Raw genomic sequence first — 17,791 nt, forward strand, 5'->3', positions numbered from 1 at the left:
TCACGGCTCTGCGTTGTAAACGTCTGTGAAGCACTTGGGGGTTCAAAGTGCTCACCACATATCTAGATAAGTTCCTTGGGGGGTCTAGTTTCTAAAATGTGGTCACTTGTGGGGGGTTTCTACTGTTTAGGCACACCAGGGGCTCTGCAAACGCAATGTGACGCCCGCAGACCATTCCATCAAAGTCTGCATTTCAAAAGTCACTACTTCCCTTCTGAGCCCCGACGTGTGCCCAAACAGTGGTTTACCCCCACACATGGGGTATCACCGTACTCCGGAGAAACTGGACAACAAATATTGGGGTCAAATTTCTCCTGTTACCCTTGGGAAAATTAAAAAATTCTGGGCTAAATAATTATTTTTGAGGAAAGAAAACGTATTTATTATTTTCATGGCTCTGCATTACAAACTTCTATGAAGCACTTGGGGGTTCAAAGTGCTCACCACACATCTAGATAAGTTCCTTTCGGGGTCTAGTTTCCAAAATGGGGTCACTTGTGGGGGGTTTCTACTGTTAAGCCACATCAGGGGCTCTGCAAACGCAACGTGACGCCCACAGAGCATTCCATCAAAGTCTGCATTTCAAAACGTCACTACTTCACTTCCGAGCCTCGGCATGTGCCCAAACAGTGGTTTACCCCCACATATGGGGTATCAGCGTACTCAGGAGAAACTGGACAACAACTTATGGGGCCCAATTTCTCCTGTAACCCTTGGGAAAATAAAAAATTCTGGGCTAAATAATTATTTTTGAGGAAAGAAAACGTATTTATTATTCTCACGGCTCTGCATTATAAACTTCTATGAAGCACTTGGGGGTTCAAAGTGCTCACCACACATCTAGATAAGTTCCTTTGGGGGTCTAGTTTCCAAAATGGGGTCACTTGTGGGGGGTTTCTACTGTTAAGCCACATCAGGGGCTCTGCAAACGCAACGTGACGCCCACAGAGCATTCCATCAAAGTCTGCATTTCAAAACGTCACTACTTCAATTCCGAGCCCCGGCATGTGCCCAAACAGTGATTTACCCACAAATATGGGGTATCAGCGTACTCAGGAGAAACTGGACAACAACTTTTGGGGTCAAATTTCTCCTGTTACCCTTGGGAAAATAAAAAATTGCAGGCTAAAAGATCATTTTTGAGAAAATAATTTTTTTATTTTATTTTCATGGCTCTGCGTTATAAACTTCTGTGAAGCACTTGGGGGTTCAAAGTCCTCACCACACATTTAGATTAGTTCCTTTGGGGGTCTAGTTTCCAAAATGGGGTCATTTCTGGGGGATCTCCAATGTTTAGGCACACAGGGGCTCTCCAAACGTGACATGGTGTCCGCTAATGATTGGAGCTAATTTTCCATTTAAAAAGCCAAATGGCGTGCCATCCCTTCCGAGCCCTGCCGTGCGCCCAAACAGTGGTTTACCCCCACATATGGGGTATCAGCGTACTCAGGACAAACTGGACAACAATATTTGGGGTCCAATTTCTCCTATTATCCTTGGCAAAATAGGAAATTCCAGGCTAAAAAATCATTTTTGAGGAAAGAAAAATTATTTTTTATTTTCATGGCTCTGCGTTATAAACTTCTGTGAAGCACCTGGGGGTTTAAAGTGCTCAATATGCATCTAGATAAGTTCCTTGGGGGGTCTAGTTTCCAAAATGGGGTCACTTGTGGGGGAGCTCCAATGTTTAGGCACACAGGGGCTCTCCAAACGCGACATGGTGTCCGCTAACAATTGGAGCTAATTTTCCATTCAAAAAGTCAAATGGCGCTCCTTCCCTTCCGAGCCCTGCCGAGTGCCCAAACAGTGGTTTACCCCCACATATGAGGTATTGGTGTACTCAGGAGAAATTGCCCAACACATTTTAGGATCCATTTTATCCTGTTGCCCATGTGAAAATGAAAAAATTGAGGCTAAAAGAATTTTTTTGTGAAAAAAAGTACTTTTTCATTTTTACGGATCAATTTGTGAAGCACCTGGGGGTTCAAAGTGCTCACTATGCATCTAGATAAGTTCCTTGGGGCATCTAGTTTCCAAAATGGGGTCACTTGTGGGGGAGCTCCAATTTTTAGGCACACGGGTGCTCTCCAAACGTGACATGGTGTCCGCTAAAGAGTGGAGCCAATTTTTGATTCAAAAAGTCAAATGGCGCTCCTTCCCTTCCAAGCCCTGCCGTGCGCCCAAACAGTGGTTTACCCCCACATATGAGGTATCAACGTACTCAGGACAAATTGGACAACAACTTTCGTGGTTCAGTTTCTCCTTTTACCATTGGGAAAATAAAAAAATTGTTGCTAAAAGATAATTTTTGTGACTAAAAAGTTAAATGTTCATTTTTTCCTTCCATGTTGCTTCTGCTGCTGTGAAGCACCTGAAGGGTTAATAAACTTCTTGAATGTGGTTTTGAGTACCTTGAGGAGTGCAGTTTTTAGAATGGTGTCACTTTTTGGTATTTTCAGCCATATAGACCCCTCAAACTGACTTCAAATGTGAGGTGGTCCCTAAAAAAAATGGTTTTGTAAATTTCATTGTAAAAATGACAAATCGCTGGTCAAATTTTAACCCTTATAACTTCCTAAGAAAAAAAAATTTTGTTTCCAAAATTGTGCTGATGTAAAGTAAACATGTGGGAAATGTTATTTATTAACTATTTTGTGTCACATATCTCTCTGGTTTAACAGAATAATAATTCAAAATGTGAAAATTGCGAAATTTTCAAAATTTTCGCCAAATTTCCATTTTTATCACAAATAAACGCAGAATTTATTGACCTAAATTTACCACTAACATGAAGCCCAATATGTCACGAAAAAACAATCTCAGAACCGCTAGGATCCGTTGAAGCGTTCCTGAGTTATTACCTCATAAAGGGACACTGGTCAGAATTGCAAAAAACGGCAAGGTCTTTAAGGTCAAAATAGGCTGGGTCATGAAGGGGTTAAAAGAGACAAAAAACAATTGAGATGGCAACATGTCCATTTTTCATTTAGCGGCATGATAATTCTGCACACTAACAGTTGTCCACTTATTATACGTACAGATATTCTTATAAGAAAGACAAAACCTCAGTTTTACTTCCCTACATTTTCAAGTTTCTTAACCTTATGGATTGACTGATAGCACTGTAGTTATACAATATCAAATATTACCCATTGAATATACAAATTGCTCAATATTTGTGCAAACGGTGTATGCAATACAGAGTCGGGGGATGGCAAAATGAGTGGACAAATGGTCTGATGCAAAGCAGCAGGTAGAGCCTAAAATTCATTTCCATCTCATGTAGGCAACTTTGCAGTAGACTAAGTTACTGAAATAACAGTTCATCAATGACAGCTTTCCACACTTACTGGGAAAACACCTAGCTAGTGGAATCACCAAATGTAGAGGAAAAGGTCTGTAAATTTATCATAAATGCGCAGATCTTCAACATTAATCTTAAAAGATTTATTGTTTTTCTTCGGTAACAATAACAATACTTTTACACTAAAATCTGGTTATGTTCTAGGATATTCAACTTTTGGTTTCTATCTAACAGTTTAAATTTCTATTGCTAAATTTGTGTCCTGTGGATACATTTCAGCAGTATGACTCGCAATACACATATATTTTATTTAGATTTTTGTGCCTTAAAGACCTTTTATACAGGGCAAATATTGTCTAAAACAAATCTTTGATCCCTATAGTTATGTAAGAAGATCTTATTCTTTCCTTGGTAAGGGGATGTACTGTTCCCCCTAGTTAGGTGACCACCACATTAATCTGAAACTGAAGCAGAGTTTATGACCACCTTACAGTCACACAGGCTGCAGTTTTCAGCCATCATTACTTCATATACATAAAATAATAATATATGAAGGAAAACATATCTCTGATATAGCTTTTGGAGTGCGGTGCTGCAAATGCAATAAGGTGTGCCCTGCTGTTAAAATATGACCTAGCACGCAGCATACGGGCAAGTAACAATGCTGACGAAGACTCCCTGCCATTATTTGTTGGTTTTCTGTGATAGCCTTGTACATAGTATCTTATACGCTCCAACTGTCAACCAAATTGATATGTTACAATTAATTTGTCATTGACATTTGTTCCCTCCCTCCTTTTTAACATCTATTTTTCTTCTTCGCAGCCTCTAGGAAGTTTTTCTACACAGCTGGAGGTTTTACACTTGCATGTAAGGCCAGTGATGCTACCTGGCACAGATAATGTATAGTGATGATTCTAATATGCCAGAAACCTTCCAAGATGGCAATTCTCATTTGCAGGTAAGTTGAATTTTTCTGAAAACAAATCTTGAATGCAATTTTTTAATTTTTTTTAAAATTCCTCTATTCTTTCAAATCTTTGGATTATCAAAATGACATTATTTGCGGTTTTCTAAATGTATTATTAATTTAGTCAATATTATGCTCATCATGTACATGTATTAACCTTTCCATTGGAATTTTCCAAGGTCTGTTATTATCTTTACTTATAGCGGAATGGTAAGTTAAAAAAATAAAGCTTTTGAGATGAGTTCTAAAACATATGGGCAAATACAGTAGATTGTGTCCTCTCATATAGAAAATGTGTCTAATTAAGGGGATTTTCCTGTACCCTATCCTTTCACCTGACTCAAGCTAACATATATGCCCATTTTCAACTGTGCTATTTAAGTATTTGCATGCTTCTATAAAGTTAAGGAGGCACATTTTATATCCTTTATGATGGAGGGCAAATCCCTAATTTTGGAATGGATGTAAGCTTAAGGGCTCATTTCCACTTGCGAGAAAAAAAACGGTCCGTAATCTGGACCGAAAAAAGGGATGAAAAGTATGCGATTGTCATACGAGTTCCATGCGATTTTTTAATCGCACCATCTGTATGACATCCGTAAGCAATCCGGTTTTTTCTCTGTAACTACTTTTTATACAGTCATTTATACAGGACTATTTACAGTGTTCTATGCCACAGAAAGGTGGTAAGGTATCCGTAAAAAACAGATGGAATATGGATGGTCCGTATTCCATGTGTTTTTTTTCTCGCACCCATTGACTTGCATTGGCGAGTCTCGTCCGCATGCTGCGATTTTTTTCTTTGTCCGATTTCGGCTGAGAAAAATATCGCAAATGAAAAAACACCTATTGCATAACATTGGTCCGAGTGCAATCCGATTTTTAATCGGATTGCACTCGTCCGTTTTCCTCGCAAGAGGAAATGAGCCCTAATAAAGAGAATCATTCCTTTAATGCACATTAAGTCGCGCCATGGTTTTTCTAAGGATGGCTCTTTCATTTTATGTAGATGCTGCAGAAAGGGATCATTTTCAGGTATTTTGTGTTCAGACTGGTGAGCATTTTATAATCGATCAATGTGTCACACAAGGTTCCTGCAGGCATTTCTCAATAGTACAGATTGCTATCTCTTTACAATGAATGGACTTGTGAATAGAATACAGGATCAGCCGGTTTTTCTGGTTTCTATGTACAGTACTTATAAAAGTTCAAAAGTTACAGATATGAAAATTTCTTTGAGTTGCTATTTCAATTCCATGATATTGTTAGGGTCTTCTTCACCCAGTTTTATTTTCCAGCATTTAAGCTGCTTCCTTTTTACATGTAGCAAGTATTTTTTGCCATTTTTCGAGACCTTTTTTTTTATTTAGTATTACTTTATACATGTGGTTTGCTGGTGTACATAGAACATAGGGAAAAAAGCGACAGAAAATAACATATCCAAATCATGCTGCTGTTAAAAACAAACACCTCTGAAAAGGCACAGAAGTGTCAAAAACGAATGCGCATTCTACATGGTGAGATCCAGGTTTTAACAACACTATAAGAAGGTTTCACACACAATGTTTTGTGAAAAATGCCAAGGTTTTTTGTGCTATCTGGAACAACATTTTTATTTGAGCAGCTGTTCCATTGAATCTGCATAATAAAATGCACAACATACAATTTGTTTTACAGTATATTGTGCCATTTTATTGGTGTTTCAAGGCATACAACATTTTTTCAAGATGCATAATGCTCTGATTGTGCCATTTTTTTGTCTATGTATTTGTACAATTTGGGATGTAAAAATGTTATGAAGTAGACATTCACTTTAACATTAGTTGATTTTTACTAACTATTTGATAAGCGTGCTTAGCAGAATGGGAAATGGTTGAGAATTAATGACGACATTATGTAGAATGCAATTTACAAGATTGCTACTGGAGGACTCTGATGATTATATAGGAGAAGTGAAAACTAAATTATGTGTATAAACTCTCTAGTATAAATTTACATTTATACGCACATTCTCAGTCACGCTCACGGTCACGGTCAGTGAAAAGTTATCAATTGATAGGTGATTCCTTGTTGATCACTGGGTGTTGGACCGCAAGAAACCCACACAGATCAACAGACCAACCATTCTCTATAGGGCTGATGGAAAAAAGAGAGCACAGCACTCAGTAGTCTGAAAAAAATGAATGGAACCTCTGGTTGAGCATGCACCGTCCTGATATCAGTGACGGACAGGTGAGAACTTGTTTTCACCGAACAAGAGATTAGAAGGGATATGTGACTTTGTCTAGAAACACAATTTAAATGGCTACTGAACATTCTTTCTTTAATTTTAGGGATGTCGGATATAAACATGCTAGATCCAATCATCTAAATGGTAGCCCCTGCAAGAGAAGTCTATAAGGGGTTCCCGAGCTTCCATGTTGTTCCAGGTTGTCTAACAGCCATAAATCATGCAGCTGCAGCAACACAAACATAATCTATGAGCACACCCAAAATACTCGGAGGACGCCCGAGCATATTTAGAAAACTCGAGTAACAAGCACACTTGCTCATCACTAGTAGGTAACAGTAGAGATCTAGCGCTATTCATCTCTGAAATGTTAATTTGCATATTTAATTTTACAGAGAAGCATAAATGACTTAAAAGTCTCCTCACGCTGACATGCCATAACTGGCTTGTCACTCTCCAAAAGGGGAAACATTACCCCTTTGAACCTAGTCTTAAGCCTCTCATCTAGCCAAATCAGATCTTCTTCTTTGCAATGATGAGGGGCAATATCCCAAAAAACAGTGTCTGTAAATTGAGATTCTGGTTTGCCAAGGCTCATTAAAGTGTCGACATTGACTTTTAGAATTAGTACTTCCAATAGGTGGCACTAGAGTTCTAGTCCTCTTCCTCTCTGAGGTGGCAATTTGCAAACATAACACACAGATATCTATTACTAATTTTTTTTAGAGCATGGTCTCCACTATTTATTTGACCATTACAAAAACTCAATATTGTTGTAGTGAACCCCTGATACCATACCCAACACCAAAACCTTGTATTTAATTCTCCCTACAGTAACATTATTCTCCAAAATAAAATACATTACAGTAATATTGTCCCATTTCATGACCTCCTCACAGTAGAGGAGGCCCCTCAAACAGTGTTAATGCTTATTGCCCTTTTTGTGGATGCCATACATAGTTACATAGGTCTATCAAGTTCAACCTCTCTCCACCAATTGTACATTTTGTCACTAATTTAACTATAACCCATGATGTTATGTGTATCGTGGAAATAATCCAGCCCTTTTTTAACATCTGTCACAGTGTTTGCCATTACTACCTTTTGTGGTCGGGCATTCCACAGTCTGACTTCTCTAACTGTAAGGAACCCTTTCCTCCTATTTGGCTGACAGAATCACCTTTCTTCCACCCGTAATGAGTGCCTCCTGGTCCTTAGTATGGTCTTTGGAAGGAATAAGTAATGTGAAAGTTCTAGTCATGTCTCTACAATGGTCTTCTTAAAAAACAACAATGCCTCTCAGGTGTCCCATGGAAAACTGCTCTGTGTTTCTCTTCCATTTCCTGGCTCATTTCCTGCAATGTAGTGACCTGATTGTGCCAGATGCAACAGAAGTGCAACTTCCACTGCTTGCCTTTCTAGGGACACATTTCGGGGTAGGAAGTCAGTTACTTTCTGTTCTGCAATGCTTTTCATCTGGACGAGATGCTGTTTTCCCCTGTGATGGAATGCCGACTTCCACCTCTGCTGCTTTATAGGTATCTTGGGGCAGGGAGTCAGTGGCTGTCTGCCATGCAATAATCTAATGACTCACATCTAACTGAAAATCGAGATGGCCACTGTTGGGCACACCTCCACTTCAGGCCTTGGAGGCACTCCACGTGACTGTAATTATTACACCCCTTCTTAACAGTAACATATCTGAACTTAGTGAAGTCATAATAGACCATGGTTTGGATTTTAAAATCAATCTTCAATTTTTATTTCCATTATAGGTAAATGGGGTTTTGTAAACTCACCAAAATGCATTTCCCTGTATTTTGTTTTTCTGTGCCACAAATGTCTGATAGATGGAGTTTTGCACCTGCTGCCCATGTGCAGCTGTCTAGATTCACATCTGTGAGAGGTCTGGATACAGCACAAGAAAATGGCGCGCAGCTTGCCTGGAGCAGTCTTGAATCTCAAGGGCAGTGGTCTGACTTTTTAACAGAAGTAATATTCTTATGCCTGCTGCTACTAAAGACCCTCACATTACCCATTCTAGTGGATGTAATATTTCTTCAATAAAGAACGTAGGGATCGAAAAACTCCTGCCCATTGTAAGTATGCAATAATATCATAACAGGCCATGCTGCTCCTAATAGCGGCAATTGCATGCACTGGAAAAGAAAAATATGAATAAAGAAAAATAAAGGGTTAACCACCAGGTTAATATGCAGGTTAATAGCTTTTGGGAACTTCTAATAATAATAATAATCTTTATTTTTATATAGCGCTAACATATTCCGCAGCGCTTTACAGTTTGCATATTGACAGGTTCCCTTTAATGTTCAATATACATCATGTATGCGTAAATCCCATATCTTGCTTCTTTCAGGTGTGCTTTCATTGAATTGTCCAATACTGTCTTATATTAAAAAAAGGATCAATCTAACAGTGTTTGCATTTTTTCATACATAGAAGTCATTATTAAATCTGGCCAGGAAAAGTCTCCTTCACGTTCTGAAGAGCTATCATTTAGATGTACTTTTTTTGAACGCAGCATTTTTCAAAATTATTTCTCTGTGCGAATTAATTTAAAAACAGTTTCCAGCAGAACATGAATGGGTAACGCCCAAGTGGAAAATCATAGTTCTAAGAATCAAAACGATACTAACATGTTCATACATGTATTTGACTAGAGCAAAGGTATCTGGCTATACACAGCATATCTGGAAGAAACATTGTAAAAAGTATGCGGATTGCTAAAATAAAAAGAAATTAGTACAGAATAAAGGACACTCTATTTCTCTGTGCCAACATTAAAAATGGGCTTTAAATATACTTTTTTAGACCTCTGTTAAAGTGTCATCCCGGAAAAGGGGCTTCTTAGGCAGGGTATTTATAAGGGCATGTACAAATGGTGCTGGGTTGGAAGGCATGGCGGACCTGTCAGGTTCGACTTAAGATTTTGACAGTGACCATGTAGCTCAGGTGATTAGTCCGAGAGGCTAGTCGCTGGCTGCTTCTCCCCACCCCACTCTCTTTCAGGGACAGGTCTCTTCCGACATGAAAATCCTGGCTTAAATGGTAGAGCCAGTGTCTAGTTCATGCTCCCTATGCTTCAGGTAACATCAATAAGCTGTCATATTCACTTTTATGTCTCTTGCCCAAGGGAAACCTAGAGTACACAGAGCAATGCAAAAGACTAAAACTTGTAGAGAATGCTTGTCATGGAGGGAATATACATTACAGAGAAGTTCATTGTTTCTACAATACACACACATAAAAAGAGACGTATTTGGTGGTCCTATAGTAAGTAAATGCTCCCTTAAAAGTGTGTTGTGTCTGTGCTTAGATGCGGACGGGCAGGAGTGTGCTAGCAATCATTAACAATGTGAAGGGAGGCTGCCTAGTGTTTACACATACAACATCAGATGGATCCAGAACAACACATGTCATGGTTATCTGGCAGCCATTGGACAACTATAAATAAATAAGTGCTTTTCAGCCCTGAAGGAAGTTTTATTTTACAGCTTGGCTGACTGCAGATAGACTGATAGTAGTTTTCCTGGAGCAGTGTTTACCATAAAATAAAAGGCACACTCCGCTTGCATTATGACAACATTGCAAAGCTACTACTTGGACAAGGTGCTCACAAACTGGGTGACACAGGCTCATTTGGGGTCCTATCTGGAGATCCTAGGAGTAGATATCTAGAGTCTCTAATGAGAATCTTGCAGGATGGCCATAATAATAAATAGTTTTCTGACAATAAATTTAATTTATGGCCCCTACTCATCCTACTACTCCTACATTTTATGCACTCCCAAATGTATACAAGAGCCTTAACTCACTAAAAGGGCATCCTATGGTGTCTGAAGTCAACCTGATCAGTCCAAATTTTGGATTTTACATGGATAATATCTTGAGTCCCTTTTTCCTTTTGTTACCTTCTCACATCAGGGACACTTCAGAATTACTCCTTAAAATGGATTGCCTGGTGGTGGAGGAGGACTCCCTATTGGGCTCAATCGATGTGGAAGCTCTCCATAGCACCATCCCACATGACAGGGATCTGAGAGCCATGAATTTTTTTTTGAAAACTAGAGCTATTTATTTCAATCAACACAACAAATTTGTCCTTGATCTCATGTCATTCATCTAGTCAACAACGTCCATGATGGAATAATAGCCCATGGACAAAAAGTGATAAGGCAAAAAATAAAGTTTAAAAAGTTATATCTTATTACAAAAAATAATTAAAAAGACCAAAACAGTGACAGGGCTAAAAAGACCTCCATAGGGAAGGATCAATCATATGACAGACGCAACCAATACACTGTTAAATACCTTGCAGTCTAAAGCAAAATGAATGTAAATGTGTTAATACATAAATGGAAATAAACATGAATATAACTTCAAGCGATACAAGTATGCGGATACTCAGTCTCCCCAGCCTAACTACCGGTACAGAACTATAATAACCATATATACATACACAGTGTCAAAATAAAATAGAACACTGGCAGGCCATGTAGGAACAATACCAAAAAGTATGCAAAAACTGCTACTGCAAATGCTGGGAATAATAATACTACAGTACCAGATAGCAAGCTAAAACGCTAGCAATAAGAGCCTACAAAAGGCCACAAGTAGAATAAAGATACCGTACTAAGGATGTACCAGGCCGTGTGCAAATGCCGCAGTATGAAATAACAAGGTGGCGGTATACAACGGTAAAAAACATAATCATGGACCAAGTGGTTAAAACCGAAAAAGTACCAGCAGGTAGGCAAAAGTATGGGATAGCCGTAGATGCGCTACAGGCAGAAATCACATTGCTGTCAATGGGTGCGCTAACGGACCCGTTGCACGGCGTTAATTGCGACATTTTCGCCATGCAACGCAGTCCGTTAGCGTTAACCCATTAATGCAATGTGAATCTAGCCTAACTGATAAAAAAAAACATTTTTTTGAAGTAGATAAAGACATTGTCCCCGATAACCCAAGATGTATCATGAATGAATTTGTTGGCAAAAACTTCATGGAACAAAATGGACTCATGGCCCTTATGGATCTGGATACTAACCTGGATTTGACAACTCCTACGGATACAGGACCTACTTTTAGAGTAAAAGATCCTTTTTTTCTATCCTGTCCAAGCCCGGACTGACACCATGGATCGTTTCCAGGAAAGAGTAGAGAAAGAAATACAGCAACTCACCTTACAATCGGACAGCCAGAAACGTAATCCTAATTTGACCAAAGTAGAACGGGAGTCTCTTGAAAATATTAAAAACAATCCAGACATAGTAATTAGAATGTCGGATAAGGGGGGCTCAGTGGTGGTTTTAAATAAATCTGATTATTTTGACACTATCAATAATATGCTAAATAATAACCAAAGTTACATGTCTTTAAAGTCTAATCCTACTTTTGAATTTTCTTCTCTTCTGAAAAACATGGTTAATGAAGGTGTTTCGGAGGGGATTTTTTCCCAGCAACAAGAGGATTATATATGTGTAGATCATCCTAATATCCCAATACTGCACGCATTACCCAAAACCCACAAGGAAATTTCCCCCCCCCCCATGTGCCTTATTATTTCAGGCCTGGGTTCATATAGTGAACATTTGGGGGAGTGGTTGGACTTCTTGTTACAACCTCTAGTCCAACGGGTGCCTGGCTATATTAAAGACTCACGGGATATTCTCAGTATTTTTCACAATGTAAGGCCGGTTTCACACGTCAGTGGCTCCAGTACGTGAGGTGACAGTTTTATGTGATGTGTTTGCATTATATTCATCAATTCCCCATAGAGTGGCCCTACATGCTGTACAATTTCATCTTTTCAAGTACAGTAACTATTCCACTGATTTACAATCTTACATAATTTCAGTTTTATCGTTTTTGATTTCTCATAATTATTTTTTGTTTGACAAAAAATTCTTTTTGCAATTAGGTGGAGTTTCGATGGGTGCGAAATTTTCCCCTTCAGTGGCCAACTTAGTTATGTCTTGGTGGGAGGAGAATTTTATTTTTTAATGTAGACAATCCATTTCTGACACAAATTCAATGGTATTCTAGATTTATTGATGATCTATTGTTAGTGTGGAGCGGGTACATATCTTCTGTCAACAATTTTGTTAGTTATTTGAACAATAACCCTTTCAACCTAAAGTTTACTTACCATTGGGATTCTGAACATATCAACTTCCTTGATTTAACCCTTTCGGGTATTCCACAGCAGTTAATCCAAACACGAACCTACCGCAAACCTACTACAGGTAATACCATACTGCATGCCAAAAGCTTCCACCCTGTTCACACCATAAAATCTATCCCTGTTGGCGAGGTCATTAGAGCCAAATGCAATTGCAGTAATGAAACTATTTTTCATAGGGAAACAGCAGACATTCGACATAGACTCAGTGAACGTAAATATCCAAGATGGGCTATTGACAGAGCCTGCAATTTAGTAAAAAATAAGACCAGACCGGAATTAGTTAACATCTCAATTTCAAGTAATGATACTTCCGTCAATAAAAATAAAACACATTTTCACAATAAAAATGTTTATCAGAAACAACCGGTATTAATATTAACTTATAGCACATACTTTAAGTCAATCTCAAATATAGTACACCGAAATCTAAATATCTTATGAGATGACCCCACAATAGATCTCATTCTACAGGAAGGTATTAAAATAGTTTCCAGAAAAGCCCCAACTTTAGGTACCTTGTTTGCTCCAAGCTTTGTCCAGTCTGGTGTACTTAAAAAAAACGAGCCAGCTGGCTATCTACAAAAGGTTTTTTTAAATGTGGCTCTTCTCCATGCAAAACCTGTTTGTTCTCGAAAAAAAACGCAACCTTCACGGGCACCAATCATCAGAAAATTTACAATATAAAAGACTTTATCAATTGTAACACAGACCATGTCATTTATATCATAGAATGTGTCTCATGCAATCTGTATTATATTGGATCTACCATCCGTAAATTGAAAGATAGATTCCGTGAACACTTATATGATATTACACAATCTCCATTGAGACATGTCTCCAGTGCTTCTAATCACTTCATACAAACTCATAACAGGAAGACCACATCATTGAAAGTCTATGCGATTGAACATATTCATAAGAATTCACGGGGTGGAGATAGAGAAAGGATCTTGCGTGACAGAGAGGCTTTTTGGATACTGTGTCTAAATACTCGAGCTCCCTCTGGTTTAAATCTTAGAAAAGAAATGATGTTGTACTATTAGCTTTGTTGTATGTCGTAACAGATAATTTTGTTTTCTTTTTTCTATCAGTATTTTTCTTGATATTTTTATGTATTTTAATCTGATTTTCTTCTTTGTTTTTTTTACTTTTCTGTGTATGTTCTCACCAGGTCGGATTTTGGGTGTATGTTGATTGTCTTTTGAGTTTGTTAATTACTTGTTTCTTTCACCTGTTTTGTTCATTTATATCTACCTGCTGAACCTCTTTCCTCATGCTGAAGACTAAGAACACATTTGTGTTCGAAACGCGTACAGCGAGGGCTGATATGTGATCCTATGCCTAGCCACCTATTGGGATCAACTATTTTATGGATTTGTTTCAAAAAGTTTATTGGATTTTAATACATCAGAATTTTCCCTTTTTCCTGGAGCTGGATTACCGAACTCTTTGTGCTTCTACCATGTCCTGGGCTGGACGTTTTCCTGCTCGGATGTTTGTATCGCTTGTGGATCCCTGTTGGGTGAGCTGAAAAAATAGTTTTTTCTTTTTTTGTATCCCGCAAAAACAAGCCCTAATATGGCTCGTTTGGCAAAAAAATAAAAATCTTACAGCTCTCAGAATAGAACGATGCAAAAACAAATTCATTTTTCTAAAATATAGTTTTTAGCATGTAAAAATAGCAAATCATAAAAAAAATATCTGATATCAGTGTAATCGTACCATCTCGACAAACAAATCGGTATTATCTTACTGTACGGTGAACGGCGCAAAAAAAATAAAATTGAAACAAAAAATATATTGCTGTTTTTTCTCATTCTGTATCTGAAAAATTTGAATAAAAAACAATCAATATATATATATATATATATATATATATATATATATATATATATATATATATATATATATATATATATATTATGTACCCCAAACTGGAATGAAAAAAAATCTGCAGCTTGTCCCCCCAAAAAATAAGCCCTCGTACAGCTCTGTTTGCCTAAAAGTAAAATAGTTTAGCTCTCAGAATATGGAGACAAAAAGCACTTTTTTAAAAAAAAAAAGCATTTTTATGGAATGATACCAGCAAAACCTAATAAAACTATATAAATCTGGAATCGCTGCAATCGCATCGACCTGAAGAATAAATTCACCTTATCAATTATAATACACATTGAACAGCGCAAAAATAAAAATAAGAACTATTCTTCTACTACTGTCAATTTGTTCTTTCTACCTTTCAAAAATTGGAATAAGGCTTGGCTCACATTTCTCGTGCGCACTCCGCTGAGCGCTTATATCAGGGTTTCTGTGTAAATTCCCCAAAACCGCGATTCAGACAAAACCCTGGATGGAATTACTCACTTATGGTCTGTGTTCCAGCGGTGTCCAATCATTTTAGGCATCTTTTTAGCACACAAGTGTGGCGACTACAGATCTGCGCACTCCTAAAAAGATGGAGACCACCGGATTAGATGCCTAACGGAGTACGAAGCGTCTCCATCTACCCCCTGGTGGGTGGTTCCCTTGGGGGTTTCATTTAAATTGTATTTTTGTTGGATTTACATGGAAACCCCCACATTGTTGCTCAACATAGAACACAAGAATGTGATCCCAGCCTTAATCTGGAAACAATCCAATAATATTATCTACCCCATAATGTTACAAATTAAACCCCTAATTTATCCCACACAAAGCCAGCCCCACACTCAGGTCTGTCATCTGTCACTGGAACTATAAGGGTTCCCATGTTACTGGTAGAACAAAGACAAAAGCAACATGGCTCCCAACCCTCAAATAAAATCCAGTGAATTCTTCGCTCCCAAATCCAAATGCCTTCCTCCTGAGCCCCACTGTTTCTAAACCACAGTAAGAGGCCACATGTTTGGCATTATTGTAATGGAGAGAAGGCAGTTTATGGGTACGTATCACCAGAAGCACAAGCTGAGCACAATATGGCGCTGCATTGTATGGAGGAACAATGTATAGGTACTAGACTGTCATATTTGCAATACTCCAGAATAAAGCAAGGCCTAGATGTTACAAAATGGTAATTGCAGAAGAATTCATTGACAGGGGCAGTTTCTACAATGGGGCCACTTTGGGGGTTTTTCTGCTGTTCTGGCTCCGCAAATGTCGACCGCAAACTATTCTAGCTCCAAACGCCAAATAGTGCTCCTTCCTTCTCCATGACAGGTGGTCTAACAGTAATTCCTGACAACATATGGGGCAGCACCGCATTTGGGAGAAATTCTGCAAGAAATTTAGGTGTCTAGTTTCACCTATTAGCCCTTATGTACCTGACAAATTTGCATCAAATTCAAAAATTCAATTTTTACCACTAAAATCTCATATTTCCCCCTCTTAATGTCATAAAATTCCGTGTGGTTACGGGTTAAAAATACTCACTTAACCCCCGATGAATTCCTTGAGGGATCTAGTTTCCAAAATGGAGTCACTAGAGTTTTTTTTTGCTATTTTCACATGTCAGGGGCTTTTCCCTAATATATGGTCCCGGTAGTCTGTAACTATTTTTCTTTTTTCTGTTCACAGCAGGCAGGCGCTGACCCTCGCTAGTCTTGGTGCATGGCAGTCACATGATTAGCCGATCTTATCGGCTCACTCGGCCATCTGTGCACTAAGCATTTAAATTTTTCCCAGTCACCCGGAAGCACTTGCATACAGGGGTCGCCCAGTGTGTATAAGAGGACGCACAATACAGCATCCTAGTACCACACCACGGACTTCTGATCACCCGAACTTGCTCCTTTTGGTAAGATAGTGCAACTCGTCGCTAGGATTTTCTTTTTTTTCCTTTTTTCACAAAATACTTTTTCATCTGAATGGGAGCGTGGGCATCTTCAGCCATGGATCTTATGTTATACAATTTTGAGTCAGACACTATTCCTCCTGCCTCACTGCTACTAATCTTGGCCCATAAGGAATCGGGTCTTGTCTGTATATATGGACTTTATTTACCTCTCTATTGTTTTTTCTTACGGACATAATCCGGGACTTGGATCACTGTTGTTAGGTGTTGAGTTCCCGCCTCTGCACAGGGGGAATCTCAAACCATCTCCGCTGCGGTCTCCCATTCTACTCCAGCCACGGTGGAGTCTGCTCAGCGGACATGTCAGCCCCAGCGTCTTGCTCAGTCTCACTCTGTGCATAGGGTTACTGCTGCTTTTCCAGATTCTGCCATTGAAGCCAGTGCTGGGCAGCGGCGAGCAGACGCTTTTGGGACTAAGTCCTGCTTTTCCCCTTCTGAGCATGCCCAGGGAAGGTCCTGTACATGCTGCAGCTATATAAGGTTTGCATTACCGCACGGCCATGCGCTAGTGTACATTTTTATACGTGTGTGTGTTGTGAGTGAAAGTCGTTCTTTAAAATCCCCTCCCTATTATATGACTGCTCGTGTAAGGTGGATGATTGCTATCTAGCGCCCGACTTAGCCATCAGCACGTAACACACTATAAAGCGTCTATTGCTGTGACTGCCAGTGCGGCGACGTGCGCTTTCACAGCGCTTTCCTGACCCAAGCCTGGGTGGTTAGTGGCGTCCGCCAGTGCGGCACCGCACGCACTCTCGTGCATCTTTATTATTTTTATTTCTGTCTCTCTGACACCCCAATTGCGGTGTCGAGTGCAAGAGGTCTATTTGAACTCAAATCCTGTGTCTTGGGATTGAGTTCTGAGACTCCTTGCTTGCGCTCTTGGTATGGTACCGCGGCCCTGTGAAGTAACAGGGTTCGCTTCCTTCACACAGGGTGAAGTTAACCCATGTGTGTATTCACATTATACCACCATATCGTCTGTCATTACTTGGCAGCAGGTTCCATCTCTGCACGGTGGACCCCGGGCTGCGAACGCACCTTATCTTTCTTATTACTTGGTGCGTTCCGCTAGCCCTAACATTACACTAGCGCCAGGGTCTGGCTAATAATGATGGACAAACAGCAATCCTTGTGGTACATCCAGCAGCTGGAGGGTAGGTTGGCGGCTCTCGAGTGCACAGCCGTGGATATCACCGCAGTTGCTGTTCAGGCTGCTAGCGTGGCTGCAGCTACCTTGTCCACTGCCA

General features: G+C 39.3%; 1 protein-coding gene across 3 annotated transcripts in view; it reads left to right on the forward strand.

Annotated features, from left to right (window-relative positions):
* Positions 1 to 4,084: 4,084 nt before the first annotated feature.
* LOC138675542 (uncharacterized) overlaps positions 4,085 to 17,791 on the forward strand; it is a 28,137-nt gene continuing 14,430 nt past the window's right edge. For all 3 annotated transcript variants that reach the window (XM_069763870.1, XM_069763871.1, XM_069763872.1), the window contains exon 1: positions 4,085 to 4,265. In XM_069763870.1, coding sequence (XP_069619971.1) covers positions 4,206 to 4,265 — 60 coding nt within the window. In that variant the 5' untranslated portion in view covers positions 4,085 to 4,205. The remainder of the gene's footprint in view (positions 4,266 to 17,791) is intronic.

Source organism: Ranitomeya imitator, chromosome 4 (genome assembly GCF_032444005.1).
Source record: "Ranitomeya imitator isolate aRanImi1 chromosome 4, aRanImi1.pri, whole genome shotgun sequence".
NCBI classification, from domain to species: domain Eukaryota; kingdom Metazoa; phylum Chordata; class Amphibia; order Anura; family Dendrobatidae; genus Ranitomeya; species Ranitomeya imitator.